The 19,466-nt window shown below is 40.6% G+C and overlaps 1 protein-coding gene across 1 annotated transcript in view; it reads right to left on the bottom strand.

Moving 5' to 3' along the window:
- The window catches only part of rorb (RAR-related orphan receptor B), a 57,005-nt gene extending 39,915 nt beyond the window's left edge, over positions 1-17,090 (bottom strand). Inside the window, exon 1 of the mRNA XM_061906791.1 lies at positions 16,740-17,090. Within this exon, the coding sequence (XP_061762775.1) occupies positions 16,740-16,746 (7 nt within the window). The 5' untranslated portion in view covers positions 16,747-17,090. The remainder of the gene's footprint in view (positions 1-16,739) is intronic.
- Positions 17,091-19,466: the final 2,376 nt, after the last annotated feature.

Genomic DNA, 19,466 nt, shown 5'->3' with positions numbered 1-19,466 from the left:
GGTCCACGTTAATCAATTCATGGTAAAATACACTTAACCTGCACTTTGCCTGCGTCCTGGTGTCACGGCCAACACAACCGTGACACAAAGCGTCACACTAGGTGTGTTTTAGGGTGAAATAAGCCTGTGAGCACACAGTCTCCTCACTCATCTTTTCCCAGAGTTTGCATTCACCTGTAACAACTGATGCCACCTTTCAGATAACAGTTCATATAAAAGAGCATATACTCTCGTAATAAATTGTGTGAGTATTCTGCATTTAAAAATTATTATTGCAATCATTATTTTTTGATTAACCACATGAGTTAACACACTGTTGTAGTTCATGATAACAGGTATTGATTGATCTTTCACGAACACCTTTCTTTGCCTCTCAACTGATACTTCTTACCAAATGTGGTGTCTTGGCTCGTAAAGTGCTGCAGTACATTTATAAGTGACGTGGCCTTCTTTTTTCAATTACACTTAATACATTCTGGAAAAACACTGAATAATGTTTCTTTCGGGACGTCCAATAAAAACATACCGAGGCCAAAATTTGTTGGTGATCAATTGCTGTGACACAACGCATCTATCGAGGGAAATAAATAAATGTTTTTAGTACTTTTCACAGTCAAATTTCACTTTGTGAAACATGTTTTTAAATTAAGTTTGATTTTTTTTACTCCGGGGTTCTTCAATCATTTCTAACATGGGAATTTGGAGCAGAGATACGACGAATACTGTTCCCTAATCAGTAGCGCCAAATCTATTTGTGGCAGTTCATTAGACTTTTTATTGTCTTTTTATTGTCTTTCAAATTTGAACTTTGCAGTACAAATAAGAACAACATTTTGTTGCATTAACTCATGGTAATACCGGATAAAAAATCAATAAGCTACAGATATGAATAAATAGATTACTGTACAGATAAATATATTGCACTTTTGCATATGCATCCAGGTTTATGGATGTATGTTATATTGTCTTAATATTCCAGCGAGTTAATCCATTTTTGGGGGGAATTGAAGAGATTATTATCATGCATTCAAGAGTCTTACGGCCTGAGGGAAGAAGCTGTTACAGAACCTGGAAGTTCTGCTTTGGAGGCTGCGGAACTTCTTTCTAGAGTCCAGCAGTGAAAACAGTCATTGGTGGGGGTGGGAGGAGATTTTCATATCACCTACACTGTGGCAAGTCCAGAGTCTGACACCTATCCAGATTTTAAAATCCATGACCGTACAGTCCTCAGTAATTAGCGGGTGGATGGACCGCGTTAAAGTTGCGATGTTTCGTATGGAATGTTAAAAAAACAGCTTTTACTTCGTTACACAGTAGAAACATTGGCTTCACCACTAAATTATCTGTAAATGCACATTTTGTAGTCCAGTAGCTGTTCATCTTTTTTTTTTTCTCCATTGGATCGCGCCATAATTAGGGAAGGGTATCGTTTACATTTGAACTGACACTAGTACCAAATCAATACTTGAAAAACGGCGCTGGTGCTTAAAACGGTCCCCATAACAGTATTTTTAAAGTTTGAAACATGCACATTTTTGCAAAAAACTAAACAATGCCTTTGACGGTTTGTGGATTTTTCTGTACGATTCAGGTTTAACAAACTAGTAATTTAAATACTTCAGTGTTATAAATTAAATATGATTGATTGAATAATTTATTACAAGTTTGCATATAGGAAAGGGTATAGTTTAGTGACAGTACAGATTCACTGGTACAAGGTCAACTAAAAGGAAATTAAATAAGAAAACCTAAACTTGTTTCAATTGAAATCCCTTTTCTTTTAACTCATATAACATTGAAAAACATACAGATGGAACTCAGTGCTATATAGAAAGTAGGAATCAAAAGACAAAAATATTGCATGAAAATGCAAAAAAAGTAAAAGGCTTTGTTTATTCCCAGTTATGAGTAAAAGCGGCTTCGAACGAAGGACCGGATCTAAACCCCTTTTTGGCTATCGGTAGGGAGTTCCACATTTTGCTGGATTAGCAGCCAGACAAATTAGAACCTTTTTGGGTTGAACGTGATTTGTAGACCGACCTCTGGTGTTAAAGTGGTGAACATATTTTATGTTTTGGAAGTATCTAGACAGGTACATGGGTATTTTAGTGGTATAGTGCATCTTAAATTATTCGAAAATAAGTAATAAATAAATTATAAGTAATAAAATCCACAACAAACAAAATGATTGCAGCAATACAGAACATAGATATCGTGCAGAAAAAAAACTTACTTGAGTGGTAATGTCTGATGCTCAAAATTACAGAGGTTCCTGAATAACTTAAACCCAGCCTCTACTGTAGCGTCTATTCCAGGGGTCGGGAACCTTTTTGGCTGAGAGAGCCAAGAATCCAAATATTTTCAAATGTATTTCCGTAAGAGCCATATAATATTTTTTTCAACACTGAACACAACTAAACGCGTGCATTTTTAAGTAAGACCAACATTTCTATTGTATAATATGTCTTTTATTCTTTGTAATAACATTGTTATTCTGAAGCTAACTGTGGAGGGGCGTGGCCAGCGGGCCTGCAGCGAAGCGGGGTGTTGCCAGGACCGGCCTTGAAATCAGCGACAGGTGCGTAGATGGCCCACCTGGGCCTTGTTATCTAATCACCTGTCGCTCTGTTTATAAGCAGCAGCCAGGAGGAGAGACGAGGTTGGGGCTGGAGCCAGAGTGCGAGCGAGAACGAAAGAGAAAAAGACAATCGCTGTAAAGCAACTGAGAGACTTATTGAAAAATTAAAAAAATATTGTAACCCTGAAACAGGCTCTCATGTCGGTCGGTGCTTGGTGGTTTGAAGAACCCCAGGAGGGCAAGCCCTAAACTAACCAATAATAAATAAGTCACTTCTTACCCTTAATGCGACTTCTTGAACAAGTGCGGTAGAAAAAAGGATGGATGGATTCTAATGCATGAGCATGTTTTATATTTTCAAGTTATTTTTAACACTTTGATTACAAGTGGAATTATTCCTTACTTATTGTGTTACGCAATGTCAGCTCAGATTTATCTGAGAGCCAGATGCAGTCATCAAAAGAACCACACCTGGCTCGTGAGCCATAGGTTCCCTACCCTTGGTCTATTCTATGCGCCTTATAATGCGGTGCGCCTTATATATGAACAAAGTTTTAAAATAGGCCATCAATTGAAGGTGTGCCTTATAATCCGGTGCGCATCATAGTGCGGAAAATACAGTATTTATTTAAGGGGTTAAAAGACTTAGTGTAGACATGCATCAATTTAGCACCGGAATAAGGCACTTATAGCTATTTTTTTTTTCAATGTGGTTACTACTGTCATAATCCGCTGCCCGGATCATAGTCTATTTACGTTTTTCGGTTCACTTGCGTTCTCAGCACCTTTTCAGTTTGTGTCTCTCGGTTGCCTTGACGGCGCATTCCATTCACCTGCCTCTGGTTGGTGTTCGGGAGGGAAGCGCACCTGTTGCCTGGGCGCTAATCAGAGGGCTATTTAGTCCATGCCCTGGTCTCACTCGGTCTGGCTTCCTAGTTTGTTTAATAAAACAGATGACGACGTTGGTTTCCTGCTCTGTACCTGCTAGCTTCCACGCTAGGCTCTTTTTACCTTCTAGCTCCCACGCTAGCTCCTTTAGTCTTTGCCTTAAAGGCCTACTGAAATGAGATCTTCTTATTTAAACGGGGATAGCAGGTCCATTTTATGTGTCAGACTTGATCATTTCGCGATATTGCCATATTTTTGCTGAAAGGATTTAGTAGAGAACATCGACAATAAAGTTTGCAACTTTTGGCCGCTAATAAAAAAGCCTTGCCTTTACCGGAAGTAGCAGACAATGTGCGCGTGACGTCACGGCTTGTAGGGCTCCTCACATCCTCACATTGTTTATAATCATGGCCTCCAGCAGCAAGAGCTATTCGGACCGAGAAAGCGACAATTTCCCCATTAATTTGAGCGAGGATGAAAGATTCGTGGATGAAGAAAGTTAGAGTGAAGCACTAGAAAAAAGAAAAAAAAATGGCGACGACTCCAGGCGACAGCAGTGGGAGCGTTTCAGATGTAATTAGACACATTTACTAGGATAATTCCGGAAAATCCCTTATCTGCTTATTGTGTTAATAGTGTTTTAGTGAGATTTTAAAGTCATACCTGAAAGTTGGATGGCTGCGGTGACCGCCAGTGTCTCTGAGAGAAGCCGAGGAGCCAAGATCACAGCTGCCTTTTTGAGCTGCAGGAGGAGGTCGCATATTCCACTCAAGTCTCCGGTAAGAGCCGACTTAATATCACAATTTCCCATCAAAAGACTTGCTGGTTGACATAGAGAAACATGTTCGCTTGACCGCTCTGTGTTAAAGCTTCACAACAAATAAAGAAACACCGGCTGTGTTCCGGTGCTAAAGTCAGCTGCAATCCACCGCTTTCCACCAACAGCATTCTTCTTTATCGTCCCCATTATTAATTGAATAAATAGCAAAAGATTCAGCAACACAGATGTTCAAATTACTGTGTAATTATGCGATGAAAAGAGACGACTTTTAGCCGAAAGTGGTGCTGGGCTAACATGTCCGGTACAACCCGAGACATCATCATACGCGTCATCATTCCGCGACGTTTTCAACAAGAAACTCCGCGGGAAATTTAAAATTGTAATTTAGTAAACTAAACCGGCCGTATTGACATGTGTTGCAATGTTAATATTTCATCATTGATATATAAACTATCAGACTGCGTGGTCAGTAGTAGTGGGTTTCAGTAGGCCTTTAAGTGCTATGAGCACGTTTTTCTTTGTTACCGTCTGATTTATTTCTAAATAAATCATTTGTTTCTACCTGCACGCTGTGTCCGAAGCCCGATCTGCATTCCTGGGATAACAAACCCTGCATCACGACGTGACCCGCATAAGTCGGCACCGATGTAATTATGGAACTGGGTTACAGAGCCCGTCCCTGTCCATATTTGTGTCATAGAAGTTGCCTACTTATACTGCTGCTTTATTGTGATGCATCTGTCCCGCTGTTGCCTCCTGCAGAGCGGAGGAAGTACTGCATGAATGGGCACTTCTCTATATGGGTGACGTTATATTAAGGATCTTCTTCCGCACGGCTTGGATGTTTATGTGAACTCGGGCCTATGAATGAGAGCCCGTTGGTCCCGATGTGTGTGTGTCTCAATGCATGTGTGTGCGTTTCTGTTTAAGTGCGGGAGCATGCGATGTGTGTGTCCTCTCTCAGGGATGGCCACTAATAGCTCGCCTCGGGCAACAATTTAACTCAGCCTAACAAGGTTCTCCCCAAAGTGGCCCCAGGGGCATCTCGCGCAGAGGCAAATTGATCACAAAGACTTGCACATAGCCTGCTCTGCTCTTCACCTGCTTTCTCTCTCTCTCTTCCTCTCTAGTGGCATGATTTAACAGAATAAATTATCAAGCTTAAATTGGAGTTGAGTGAGTAAAAGCAGCAATAGTCTTGGTTTCATAATTCCATTCCCTTTGCGAAGGAAGGCGAAGGGAGCTCGAGCCAACTGCTGGCCACTGTGTGTGTCCTGCGCAGCAGTTTTGTTGACACACACACAAACACACACACACTTCAGCTAAGTGATGTTGCTCAAGAGATAGAAAGAGAGGGGGATCAAGAGAAGGAAAGATAGACCTAATAAGAATCTCTTCAATGGGATTACAAGCACTAAAACAGCCTAATCTTTGTCATTAAGAAAAGATGCAGTTGGCTAAGTCACAGGCTTATTGTTGCACCTGCCAACACTCCGCACCTTCAGCCAGTAGACACATTCGGAGACTCTAAGTTACTCGTCGCTATTATTTGATGCTCATGTCCTAGCCAGTAGCTACAAAAAAACAAGATATCACTTCCTCATTATGCACCAATGACCATTGCAATGATGGCGAGCAAAGTGGCATTCAGGAAACTCTGTAATTGTGAGCATCAAATGACGTTTTTACACGAGCCCCTTTTATACATGCGGTACTAAAGCAAATTTAGCATTTTTTTTTTTAAAAGAGGTAGAAATGTAATACTGACACCAACGTGGAGTTTACGGACTAATCTGATTTTGTGTTGGATAAGTTTGCGAGCGTGGACTTTGGATGCAGCCGTTATGGGTGCAGGCGTTACTCACCACTGCAGTTTGCGAGTGTAATCTGATCACAGTATCTATGTACAGTATGTTTTTGTGCGTGTTAATAATGTAGACTGCACGCCTACACACGACACAGTTCATGGAAATTAGCGCTTTTGAGCGCTTCCTTACTTTCCCCCCCAACACAATTGCTTTATTATATAACCCCAAAGTCTTGGAATTGCGCTCCTTTCTTATCTCAGACTCGTTCTCCCTTCCCTTATTTCCCTTTTATCTTAAGTGCTTTAACATTTGTTCACCTGAAATCAGCTTCCCATCTCCAAGGGTGAATGGGAATAATTTCACGCATAATCCGGGCCGAAATGAAGGAGAAAATAATCATTGCCGAAACCAATCCTACTGTACCAGCTTTATTTTTTCTTTTAACGTGGCCGAGATTTTATTTTCCGATCACACATATTAGGCCGTTGAAAAGCACAATAAAACTGATATATATATATCTTTACACAGGGGGGATGGGGTGGGGGATAAGTGGTGATGTTGTAGCACAAGGGGGCCCCTGGGCTTTTGTAAAGTCTGAAGATTTATTTGCCTCCATTTAAATTTATACGCTACTTAGGGACGGCGTGGCGTAGTGGGAGAGTGGCCGTGCGCAACCCGAGGGTCCCTGGCTCAATCTCCACCTAGTACTAACCTCGTCACGTCCGTTGTGTCCTGAGCAAGACACTTCACCCTTGCTCCTGATGGGTGCTGGTTAGCGCCTTGCATGGCAGCTCCCTCCATCAGTGTGTGAATGTGTGTGTGAATGTGTAAATGTGGAAGTAGTGTCAAAGCGCTTTGAGTACCTTGAAGGTAGAAAAGTGCTATACAAGTAAAACCCATTTATCATTTATTTAAAACAACATCATAAATGTTAATATAGTTGTTGTGGTTTCCTTTGTTTCTTGCACTTAACAAAGAGAGCACAGTCTACCAGGTCAAATGCCTCATTTGTTAAACGTACTTGGTCGATAAAGCTGATTCTGTATCTGATACAAATAATAAAACCGTGAAAGTTCAATAATAAGGTTGCTTGAATCAAATGAAAAAATTCTAAAATTGCCTACCTTCTTCCAAAAATACATAATGGTTTGATACCTTTGTATAGCGACTAACTATTTTAACAACTTCACTCAACACAGACGTCATAACGTCATCAAAGCTCACCTTTAAACATTCACACACAGGCACCAATGTTTTTGAACTATAGAAAAAAAAGTTTAAAATGTTATAATTCTTTTTGTGGCAGCGTAGGAGAAAGTTACGTACACATTTCAGTTTTGCATCTCTATGCCCACAACTGTGGTGCATTCAAGGACTCTCTATTAAAGTTAGAAATTGAGGTGTTCCTCGTTTTTAAAGACAGCGGGAGATATAACTCCCGGGAGATGCACCGATAATATTTGAATAATAATGATGTATTATAATGATTCGTATTAACCACCTACATCCGATAATCTCTACTTTACACTCTGAAATGGACCCCGACTTAAACCAGTTGAAAAACTTATTCGGATTTTATCATTTAGTGGTCAATTGTACGGAATATGTACTGTACTGTGCAATCTACTAATAAAAGTTTCAATCAATCAATCAAAAGAAAAGGAAAACTTGACACATGTAAAATTATATCTAAGTGAATAATGAAAGGTTATATGATTATTTAACTTCATATGTTGGCCACTTTATAATGAATTTGTTGGCACTTTTTTGTTAAATAAAACCAAAAACGGTCTTAAAAAAAAAAATATATATATATATATATATTTAGGGGGGTTGCTATACTGCAGATATGTTATATGTTATCGATGTGTTAATCTCATATCTAAAAAGTCAATAACCTAATAAAGGTTGTTTTTTGAAAAGCTGGTTTCAACCCAATCCATGCAATACCATATTTTTCGGACTATAAGTCGCAGTTTTTTTCATAGTAAAATATCAAATAATATTATTTAGCTCATTCACGTAAGAGACTAGACGTATAATATTTCCTGGGATTTAGCAAATAGGAGTGACAGATTGTTTGGTAAACGTAAATGCATGTTCTATATGGTATAGTTATTTGAATGACTCTTACCGTGATATGTTACGTTAACATACCAGGCACCTTCTCAGTTGGTTATTTATGCGTCATATAACGTACACTTATTCAGCCTGTTGTTCACTATTCTTTATTAATTTCAAATTGCCTTTCAAATGGTGATTCTTGGTGTTGGCTTTTATCAAAAAAAATTCTCCCAAAAATGCGATTTATACTCCAGTGCGACTTCTATATGTTTTTTCCCTTCTTTATTATGCATTTTCGGCAGGTGCGACTTATACTCCGATGCGACTTATACTCCAAAAAATACAGTAATTAAATTTTTAGTGCATGTAAACATAACAAGTGTGTGTATTTGCTGTTCTTACACACATCATAATAAAACGCAATAGTCCTGTTCAGCTGGTGTACATTTGAAAGTAATTCCCCCCACAAAAAAAAAAATGTATTCAATAATGTTTTTGCGATTAAGGAGTGCAGTAAAACGGATTAAAATGTGAATATTAAATATTATTGTAGCTCCGTCGAGACACACTTCCTTTATGGATAAGTAAAAACTGGCAAGACAGAAGGCGCAGCAGTACGAGGACTTTATGACTTCAAGGCAGATTTAGAGTTTAGAAGTTGTTCAGGGCTGAAAATCCCTCCTGGCGTAGATAAAGCGGCGACACAAACCCAAGCGTGCCGTATAGCCCACGCTTTGTGCGCGTGGAGATTAAAAAAAAAAACAGCGACTGGGGAGAAAAGGGCATGGAAGTTCGCCTCAAGTACACCCAGACAGCTAGAGGGATAAAACCAACATGGAGTCTATGCTAAACAAACATGAGCTATGATAGCGGCTCAGTGGGACTACGGGGCGCACAAGCGCACACACCCTGGCTATCTATTAGACAAGAGTATTGCCAATGGGATAGGCGTCCAAAAAGATGTGTGTTGCAACAGCACTGAGGGACCGTAGCTCAGTCAGTGGGGCTGTGTTGAGGGATTAACTATGTGGCCTCCACGGGCTTGAGGTAATCTCTCCTCGCTTCTTACATAACACTCGGCCATTAGTCAGCACAAACACACAATAAACAACACAATCGACATTAACCCAGCCTGAAAATGAAGTGCTCACACCCCGGGTAATAGTGCACGTGGTGTATACTTTAGAGCAGGGGGACCCCAACCTTTTTTGCGCCACGGACCGGTTTAATGTCGGCATTATTTTCAGGGACCGGTTTTCCACTCATGCCAGATAAATACAGGCAAAAATAAGTGTATGAAAAATACAACTCACTAAAGGCTGAATTAGTGGAAGCCGTGGGCGTGTGTTTTTGCAATGAGATGCAGATGGAAATCAGCCTTTGGCTACAATCTGTCACATTTATATTTTATATGTTCATTATTGTGCATTGTGTCATGTCACAAAGTTTAACAAATGGCGACTTCCTGTGAGGAGTTTTATTGTACATTCATAAACAAGCTCATTGGTGTGTCTAGTGCACAGGTGTCAAACTCAAGGCTGGTGGGCCAGATTGGGACCTCCACATCCTTTTACATGGCCTGCAAAAGCCTGGAAATATGTGTCAATATATCAATCAATCAATCAATGTTTACTTATATAGCCCTAAATCACTAGTGTCTCAAAGGGCTGCACAAACCACCACGACATCCTCGGTAGGCCCACATAAGGGCAAGGAAAACTCACACCCAGTGGGACATTGGTGACAATAATGACCCAGTGGGACGTCGGTGACAATGATGACTATGAGAACCTTAGAGAGGAGGAAAGCAATGGATGTCGAGCAGGTCTAACATAATATAATACCTTATATTTTATTTCTTTACTTTCCTATTTTCTTACTAAAGATCCAATCCAATCCACTTTGTTTGTATAGTACATTTAAACAACATAAATGTTTCCAAAGTGCTGCACAACAATATTAAAAAAATATTCAAATATCCTTAGCTCCACCCATGACTGAAAAAAAAATAAAACCAATATAAAAAAATAAATTAAAAAAATAATAAATATATATGATTAAAAACGATTTTAAAGGGTAAAACCAATTAAAACAATAAATAGAAATACAAAAAAACAAAAAAAAACTAAACAAAACAGACAACACAGAGGACCACACAACTCATCTAGAGTTAAAAGTAAAAGTGGGTAAATATTAGTTGTTTTTTTTTTCTTCTAGTTTTACAGGGGGAAAAATAGTGTCCAATATTGCAACAAATATTATATTATCTAACTTTGTTGGTCGAAATCCAAATAAATACTACAAATATCTGCTTAACTTATGATTTTGAAGCAAGTTATCCATCAAATTGTACACTATGAAAATAACCAATAGATTTTACCGTAAAAATGTATGGATTTTTTTTTTTACAGAATATTACTATAAGTTGAAAAAAAACCCGACCAATTTTTTTTTTCTTTCAGTAAAATTATATCGACTGAGCTGTCAGTTTTTTGTTGTTGTTGTTTTTTTGTTTTTTTTTACGGTTGATGATTTTATGGTACCACATGTTATTATGGTAAAAAAACTGGCAGCAAAATAAAAACAGCAGCACTGTATTTCTATTTACAATAATATGATGCTTGTCCAGGGTGTACACCGCCTTCCTCCCCAATGCAGCCGAGATAGGCTCCAGCACCCCCCGCGACCCCGAAAGGGACAAGCGGTAGAAAATGGATGGATAATTTGAAAATAATAATAACAAAAAAACACCATATATATTACAGCAAAAATCTGGCAACTTTTTTTCTGTAAAAAAAAGTGGTAAAATCTGCAGATTTTTTTTTACTCTTTACTTAAGACTTTTTTTAAAAATTTAAATTCGTAGACAAATTCATTAATGATTTACTGTTACGAGCTGCCCTCTGATGGCAGCCATGGTGTGGTTCTCAATGCAAACAAGTTTGAAACCCCTGGTCTAGTGGGACAGGCCAAAGTTAAGTTGGACAAAATGCAGTCCTTTATAAATTATTTAATGTTTCTCTGCGGCCTGGTAGCGAATTTGTCATGGACCGGTACCGGTTCCCAGACCGGTGGTTGAGGACCCCTGCTTTAGAGTATCAAATAAGATAAATCTGTGATTTTGTGGCTGAAATGAACCTGTTCCCCTCCTCCTGACATGAAGTCTCACCCCCGTCTCACCTGGTACGACACCAGGAAAACTATGCGTTACGTTTTAGGATACAGATATGTTGATTTCATCTGAGTGACGTGCCATAGATTTATCTGAACAGACTGCTTCCGTGTGCTAAAAATGGATTTGGGGATGCGGTGGAATCGGGGAGATCAATGTTCACACAAGCCTCCGCAGCAAAGCAGGATGGGACTAATTCTATTGGCATGAGGTTGTCATGCGTAGTATTGGTGTGTGTGTGTGTGTGTGTGTGTGTGTGTGTGTGTGTGTGTGTGTATGTGTGTAGGGGTGCTAAATGATGCTCTCACTGTGCCGTGTTTGAGTGCAGGAGAATAAAGACGCTAACAAGCGGCAATAAGCACAGCATCACTCCACCTTATTGTTGTGACAGTTCCATCCATCCATTTTCTACCGCTTATTCCCTTTTGGGGTCACGGGGGGCGCTGGTGCCTATCACAGCTACAATCGGGCGGAAGGCGGTGTACACCCTGGACAAGTCGCCAACTCATCGCTTTGACCACGGTCAACCTCTTTTTTTTTTTCCTTTTTTTTTGTATTTGTTTATTTGAAGGACAATGTGCAGTTTCATTAAGAAGAGGGCTGCACCAGGTTTTAGCACCATGCTAATTTCCATCTGTGGTCCTTTTACGGCACATCTAACGTCCACAACACAAGATTTTGAAAGTACAAAACAATTTTAAAAATTACTTAATGATAAACATTTTAAAACACGAGCACAATACTTAGACCAGTGGTTCTCAACCTTTTTTCAGTGATGTACCCCCTGTGAACATTTTTTTAATTCAAGTACCCCCTAATCAGAGCAAAGCATTTTTGGTTGAAAAAAAGAGATAAAGAAGTAAAATACAACACTATGTCATCAGTTTCTGATTTATTAAATTGTATAAGAGTGCAAAATATTGCTCATTTGTTCTGGTCTTTCTTGAACTATTTGGAAAAAAGATGTACAAAAAACTTGTTGAAAAATAAACAAGATATTCAATTATAAATAAAGATTTCTACACATAGAAGTAATCATCAACTTAAAGTGCCCTCTTTGGGGATTGTAAAAAAGGTCCATCTGGATTTATGAACTTAATTCTAAATAGTTCTTCACAAAAAAAGAAATCTTTAACATCAATATTTATGGAACATGTCCACAAAAAATCTAACTGTCAACACTGAATATTGCATTGCTGCATTTCTTTTCACAGTTTATGAACTTACATTCATATTTCGTTGAAGTATTATTCAATAAATATATTTATAAAGGATTTTTGAATTGTTGCTATTTTTAGAATATTTTTAAAACATCTCACGTACCCCTTGGCATTCCTTCAAGTACTCCCAGGGGTACGTTTACCCCCATTTGAGAACCACTGACATAGAGAGTATGAAGACTTAGACTTTGTTTTTTTGTCAATCAAATTTGAACTTTACAGTACAGATAAGAACAACATTTTGTTGCATTAACTTGTAGCACAGGATAGAAGAGCAATAAGGTGCAGATGGAAATAAATAGATTACAGTACAGAATGCACTTTTGCATATGCATCCACATTTATGGATGTATGTTTTATATTTTTTTTTATATTCCAGCAAATAAATTTGTTTTTTTGCTGTGGGGGATTGAAGAGATTATTATGATGCATTCAAGAGTCTTATGGCCTGAGTGAAGAAGCTGTTACAGAACCTGGAGGTTCTGTTACGGAGGCTGCGGAACCTCTTTCTATAGTCCAGCAGTGAAAACAGTCCTTGGTGGGGGAGGGAGGAGTCTCTGCAGATTTTTTGAGCCCTGGTCAGGCAACGGCTTTGAATTAGGATTTAGAATTTGTATGTGAATTACAAATCAGTGGGCGGTCAAGCTACAGTATTTTAGCAGCTTCGTTTTAAGTGCAGACATATATAAAGTGCAGCATTTAAAAAAAAATCAAAGTTCACATACAGTGCAGTAGCCATCAGATGATACCCATAAGGCAGGGGTAGGGAACCTATGGCTCTAGAGCCAGATGTGGCTCTTTTGATGACTGCATCTGGCCCTCAGATAAATCTTAGCTGACATTGCTTAACACGATAAGTAATGAATAATTCCGCTGGTATTCACAGTGTTAAAAATAACCCTCAAATTATAAAACATTCTCATGCATTTTAATCCAACCATCCATTTTCTACCGCACATGTTCAAGATGTCGCAATAATGGTAAGAAGTATTATATTTATAGTTGGTTAACTTTAGAATAACAATGTTATTAAAAAGAATAAGAGACTTATTATACTCTAAAAATGTTGGTCTTACTTAAAAATTAACGCATTTAGTTGTATTCAGTGTTAAAAAATATTATGTGGCTCTCATGGAAATACATTTTGAAATATTTGGCTTTCATGGCTCTCTCAGCCAAAAAGGTTCCCGACCCCTGCCATAAGGGTTTCACTCAATAGCCATATACCTCATTGATATTGCATACATAAAAAAGTTTGCAATGTAACAAGATTGGAATGGTACTCTGGCGGTAATCAGACTGCTCCCGCCAGGGTATCATCTGATGGTCAACTACCTGCCTAGTTTTGCTAACGTGAGCAAAACCGGTGGTCTAAAAGCCAGTCTCTTCACCCCGCCGCCACTATGCTGAACTCTGTGACCTGTCCCAGCACCAAAGTGATGCAAACTCTCTCTCTTACCTACGTGCACACAGGGTCCCGTGTCGTGTTTTGCAAAGCTGTCCCCCACTCTTTCATGACTTTGAAGTTACTAAAATGCATCCGTACCCTTATTTTGTCTCGCATCAAAAAAATGATACTGAGATTTGCTGCAAAGGCTTAATTTAACTCCCTGCATCATGTCGAGTTACTTTACACCATCCAGCAACACACACATTTTTCTGAAATGCAGAAAAGGCTGTGGTTATTATTTGTCTCCGACCTGGTGATGAAGTGACATCATCTGAACTTCACAAGTTGCGGCTATTGTTAAATGATAATTACCACGACACATGAGGGGCCTCTAATTTTCATAACCTTGTGGTGGTGAGCACATTTCTATGTAAGGGCAGCCGAGACTCTCTCTCTCTCACACACACACACACACACACACGCACAGACACACACACACAGGTTGAGAGTGGGGGGCGTGCGGCCCACTCTGATTTAATTCTATCTGACAAAACCCTTTCGGGCGTGCAGAGGGAGAGAGGAAGATGGAGAGAGGGAGAGAGATAGAGATGCAGAAAGAAGGGTGAGAGAGAGAGAGAGAGAGAGAGAGGGTGACGCTTCAGGGGCCTCCACTGCTAACCATGGTTGTAAAGTGAAAGCTGGGCTTTTTCGTATATATAGACCCCCCCACACCCCCACCACCCACCGAAACATCCCATGCACAAGAGTGGTCGTAAGGCCTGCTACAATGTGAATAAAAAACATTACAGCAGAGAAGTTAGGTAAGATAATCTAGAGAGAGAGAGTTGGGCCATGTTTGGCGTTTTTTTTTTTTTTTTGCTTCAAATGGTCTGAAGCTGCAGGAGAAAACTTCATATGGCATCCAAACTTTAAATATAACAGCAAAAGTTGTGCAGGTTTAGCCATGCAGTGGTCCTAATTTGGTCTACATTTGGTATTGGTTTATTTGGAACACGCATTACATCACCATATATAGCTGTTATTGAAATAGTCTTGACAATATTGGGTTGGCGTGTATGCGGAATTATTGCCATGCATCATCCATCCATCCGTTTTATTCCGCTTACCCCTTTGGGGGGTGCTGGAGCCTATCCCAGCTGCACTCGGGCGGAAGGCCGGGTCCACCCTGAACAAGTCTGCTATGCGTCAGATATTTTAAATGTCTAAAATATCTAATGAGGAGATGCATCAGCATCCACTTCGATCCACGGCAAGGAATATAGTCAGTAAATTCCACATTAAAAACATCCGGTCTAATACAGGCCTATACATGCATTTAAGGTTTAATATAAGTGTTTTAGATTTTTTTTTTTACGGTATAGCTGGGTTGGTAGAGTGGCCGTGCCAGCAACTTGAGGGTTCCAGGTTCGATCCCCGCTTCCACCATCCTAGTCACTGCCATTGTGTCCTTGGGCAAGACACTTTACCCACCTGCTCCCAGTACTACCCACACTGGTTTAAATGTAAAGCGCTTTGAGTCACTAGAGAAAAGGCGCTATATAAATATAATTCACTATACAAATATAATTCACTTCATGCAATGAAGGAATCCTCCCCAATAATAAGGATCAATAATACAAATATAAGCCTATATAGGCCTTATGGAAAATGTGCAGAAATGCTCATGATGCTGTTCTTTGACATTGAATATAGCAGTGGTTCTCAAATGGGGGTACGTGTACCCCTGGTGGTACTTGAAGGTAAGCCAAGGGGTACGTGAGATTTTTTAAAAATATTCTAAAAATAGCAACAATTAAAAAATCATTTAAAAATATATGTATTGAATAATACTTCAACAAAATATGAATGTAAGTTCATAAACTGTGAAAAAAATACAACAATGCAATATTTAGTGTTGACAGCTAGATTTTTTTGTGGACATGTTCCATAAATATTGATTTCTTTTTTTTTGTGAAGAAATGTTTAGAATTAAGTTCATCAATCCAGATGGATCTCTATTACCACTCTAAGTTGATGATTACTTCTATGTGTAGAAGTCCGTATTTATAATTGAATCACTTGTTTATTTCTCAACAAGTTTTCAGTTATTTTTATATCTTTTTTCCCCCCCAAGTGGTTCAAGAAAGACCACTACAAATGAGCAATATTTTGCACTTTTATACAACTGAATAAATCACAATCTGATGACATAGTGCTGTATTTTACTTATGTATCTCTTTTTGTTTTGCTCTTATCAGGGAGTACTTGAATTTAAAAACAATTCACAGGGGGTACATCACTGAAAAAAGGTTGAGAACCACTGGAATAGAGGATGAAGAATATTAGGAAAGGGTTTATGTGTGTGTGAGTGTGTGTATGTGTGTGTGTGTGTGTGTGTGTGTGCATGTGTGTAAAAGAGAGGGAGAGATAGAGAAAGAGAGAGACGGCATTGACGTTAAAATTCAGCAGAGAAATGGGTTAGTGGAGTGAGTACAAGTCAAGTCAACTTTTAGCATCAAAACTACACAAAATACGACTTATTTTTTCCCCTCACTGAGTGGAAACTTCCAGCACGGATGCAATGATTAATTCGTCAAAACATCACGGCGCCTGCTGCACTTCTCATTCCCAAGCATATTTTTACGCATGTGGGTTCTGGGTGATCCACTTTGACCACTACTTGCACCTTGCAACGTGATAACACACCCACACACAAAAAAAATACGTCTCCACTAAGAGAAACTCCCCCCTAATAAAGTTTCAATGTCCACAGTGGGACGACAAAGGCCGTGTCAGCGCGTGTTTGTGCGCTTTCGGAGTGGATTGCGCGCGTCTTACCTCGCATGGTGTTGCTGTGGCGGCTCTCTTCCCAACGCAGCAGTCATGAAGATACAAACATAAACGCTACAAAATAATAGTCGGACAAGATCCAAGGTTTAAAAAAAAAAAACAACAACACTGACAACTAGAAAGGTGGCGGTGGTCTGCGTCGACGTCCGCCTGCTGCCCTGGTTGTAGCCGGCGTGTGCGCTAAAAGCATCCCGGAGCGAGGCGCATGGAGGCGGGCTGAGGTGTCTCGACGTGTCGGTGATCGCGCTCTGGTCGGACTCGGCCGGGGCTTTTTCTCATGACATCTGCGCTCTCACCTCGGTGGCAGGTTTCACTCTTTTCTGCCGGCTCAGGGAGGGAAGAGCGTATAGGAGGAGAGGCTTTACCCGCCCGCCCGGATTGGACTGGAGCACTTTCTGCTCCTCCCACTCTCTCCCGCGCAGCCTGCGCACGCACACACACGGACACGCACGCACACACACACACACACACACTCTGAGCGCAAAACGGCGTTAATGCATCACCTTCCACATTTAATCAGCCGAGTACAATAAACTCTAAGTTATTTTCATACATGACAAAATAAATTGTGTTAAGCCTTTAAAGGCCTACTGAAACCCACTACTACCGACCACGCAGTCTGATAGTTTATATATCAATGATGAAATATTAACATTGCAACACATGCCAATACGGCCTTTTTAGTTTACTAAATTGTATATCCATCCATTTTCTACCGCTTATTCCCTTTCGGAGTCGCGGGGGGCGCTGGCGCCTATCTCAGCTACAATCGGGCGGAAGGCAGGGTACACCCTGGACAAGTCGCCACCTCATCGCAGGGCCAACACAGATAGACAGACAACATTCACACTCACATTCACACACTAGGGCCAATTTAGTGTTGCCAATCAACCTATCCCCAGGTGCATGTCTTTGGAGGTGGGAGGAAGCCGGAGTACCCGGAGGGAACCCACACATTCACGGAGAGAACATGCAAACTCCACACAGAAAGATCCCGAGCCTGGATTTGAACCCAGGACTGCAGGAACATTGTATTGTGAGGCAGACGCACTAACCCCTCTGCCACCGCGAAGCTTTACTAGATTGCAATTTTAAATATCCCGGGACTTTTTTCTTGAAAACGTCGCGGAGACCCTGCCCCAAGTGGAGGAGTTCAAGTTCCTAGGAGACTTGTTCACGAGTGGGGGAAGAGTGGATCGTGAGATCGACAGGCGGATCGGTGCGGCGTCTTCAGTAATGCGGACATTGTATCGATCCGTTGTGGTGAAGAGGGAGCTGAGCCGGAAGGCAAAGCTCTCAATTTACCGGTCGATCTACGTTCCCATCCTCACCTATGGTCATGAGCTTTGGGCCGTGACCGAAAGAATAAGATCACGGGTACAAGCGGCCGAAATGAGTTTCCTCCGCCGGAAATAGGGTGAGAAGCTCTGCCATCCGGGAGGGGCTCAAAGTAAAACCGCTGCTCCTCCAAATTGAGAGGAGCCAGATGAGGCGGTTCGGGCATCTGGTCAGGATGCCACCCGAACGCCTCCCTACGGAGGTGTTTAGGGCATGTCCAACCAGTAGGAGGCCACGGGGAAGACCCGGGACACGTTGGGAAGACTATGTCTCCTGGCTGGCCTGGGAACGCCTCGGGATCCCCAGGGAAGAGCTAGACGAAGTGGCTGGGGAGGGGGAAGTCTGGGCTTCCCTGCTTAGGCTGCTGCCCCCGCGACCCGACCTCGGATAAGCGGAAGATGATGGATGGATGGATGGACGTCGCGTAATGATGACGTGTACGCGTGACTTCGCGAGCTGTTATGAATATGAGCGCTGCGCACACACACAGCTAAAAGTCGTCTGCTTTAATGGCATAATTACACAGTATTCTGGACATCTGTGTTGCTGTATCTTTTGAGATTTGTTTAATTAATATTGGAGAAGTCAAAGTACAAAAACGGAGTTGGGAAGCTTTAGCCTTTAGCCACACAATTCCTTGTTTAAAATTCACGGAGGTGAAACTTTCCTATGGATCAGAGCGGACATGGATCCCGACTACATGTCAACCAGTAGGTTTCAGTGATAAAATTGTGGTTAAAAAGTCGCCACTTACCAGATATCAGCTGAGCTTGTGCCTCCCTTACAGCTGCCGTCGACTTCCCCGAGACACTGCCCATCAACACTGGTCGTGGACATACACTTCCGACTATCAGGTATTGTTAAACTCACTAAAACACGAGCAACACAATAGAAAGATAAGGGATTTCCCAGAATTATCCTAGGAAATGTCTCTAAAAACATATGAATCCGTCACAATGCAACGTGATTGCAATCGCGTTTTTTTTTTTTTCTAGTCCGTCGCTATCAATATCCTCAAACAAGAATCTTTCATCCTCGCTCAAATTAATGGGGAAATTGTCGTTTTCTCGGTCAGAATAGTTGTTTTTGTTGAGGCTCCCATTAAAATCAATGTGAATATATGAGGAGCCCTCAACATGTGACGTCATCGTCTGCAGGGCAGGGCTTTTCTCCAGTTGCAAACTTTATCGTGGATGTTCTCTACTAAATCCTTTCAGCAAAAATACGTCAATATCGCGAAATGATCAAGTATGACACATAGAAAGGACCTGCTATTCCCGTTTAAATAAGAAAATCTCATTTCAGTAGGCCTTTAACAGAATTGTCATATTACAGATGAAAGAAGCCCATGTTGAGTTGATTCGATTAGATCATGGG

Source organism: Nerophis ophidion, linkage group LG07 (genome assembly GCF_033978795.1).
Source record: "Nerophis ophidion isolate RoL-2023_Sa linkage group LG07, RoL_Noph_v1.0, whole genome shotgun sequence".
In the NCBI taxonomy this organism is placed as follows: domain Eukaryota; kingdom Metazoa; phylum Chordata; class Actinopteri; order Syngnathiformes; family Syngnathidae; genus Nerophis; species Nerophis ophidion.
Note: the sequence above shows the minus strand (reverse complement) of the source record. Positions and strands in the feature narration are given on the sequence as shown.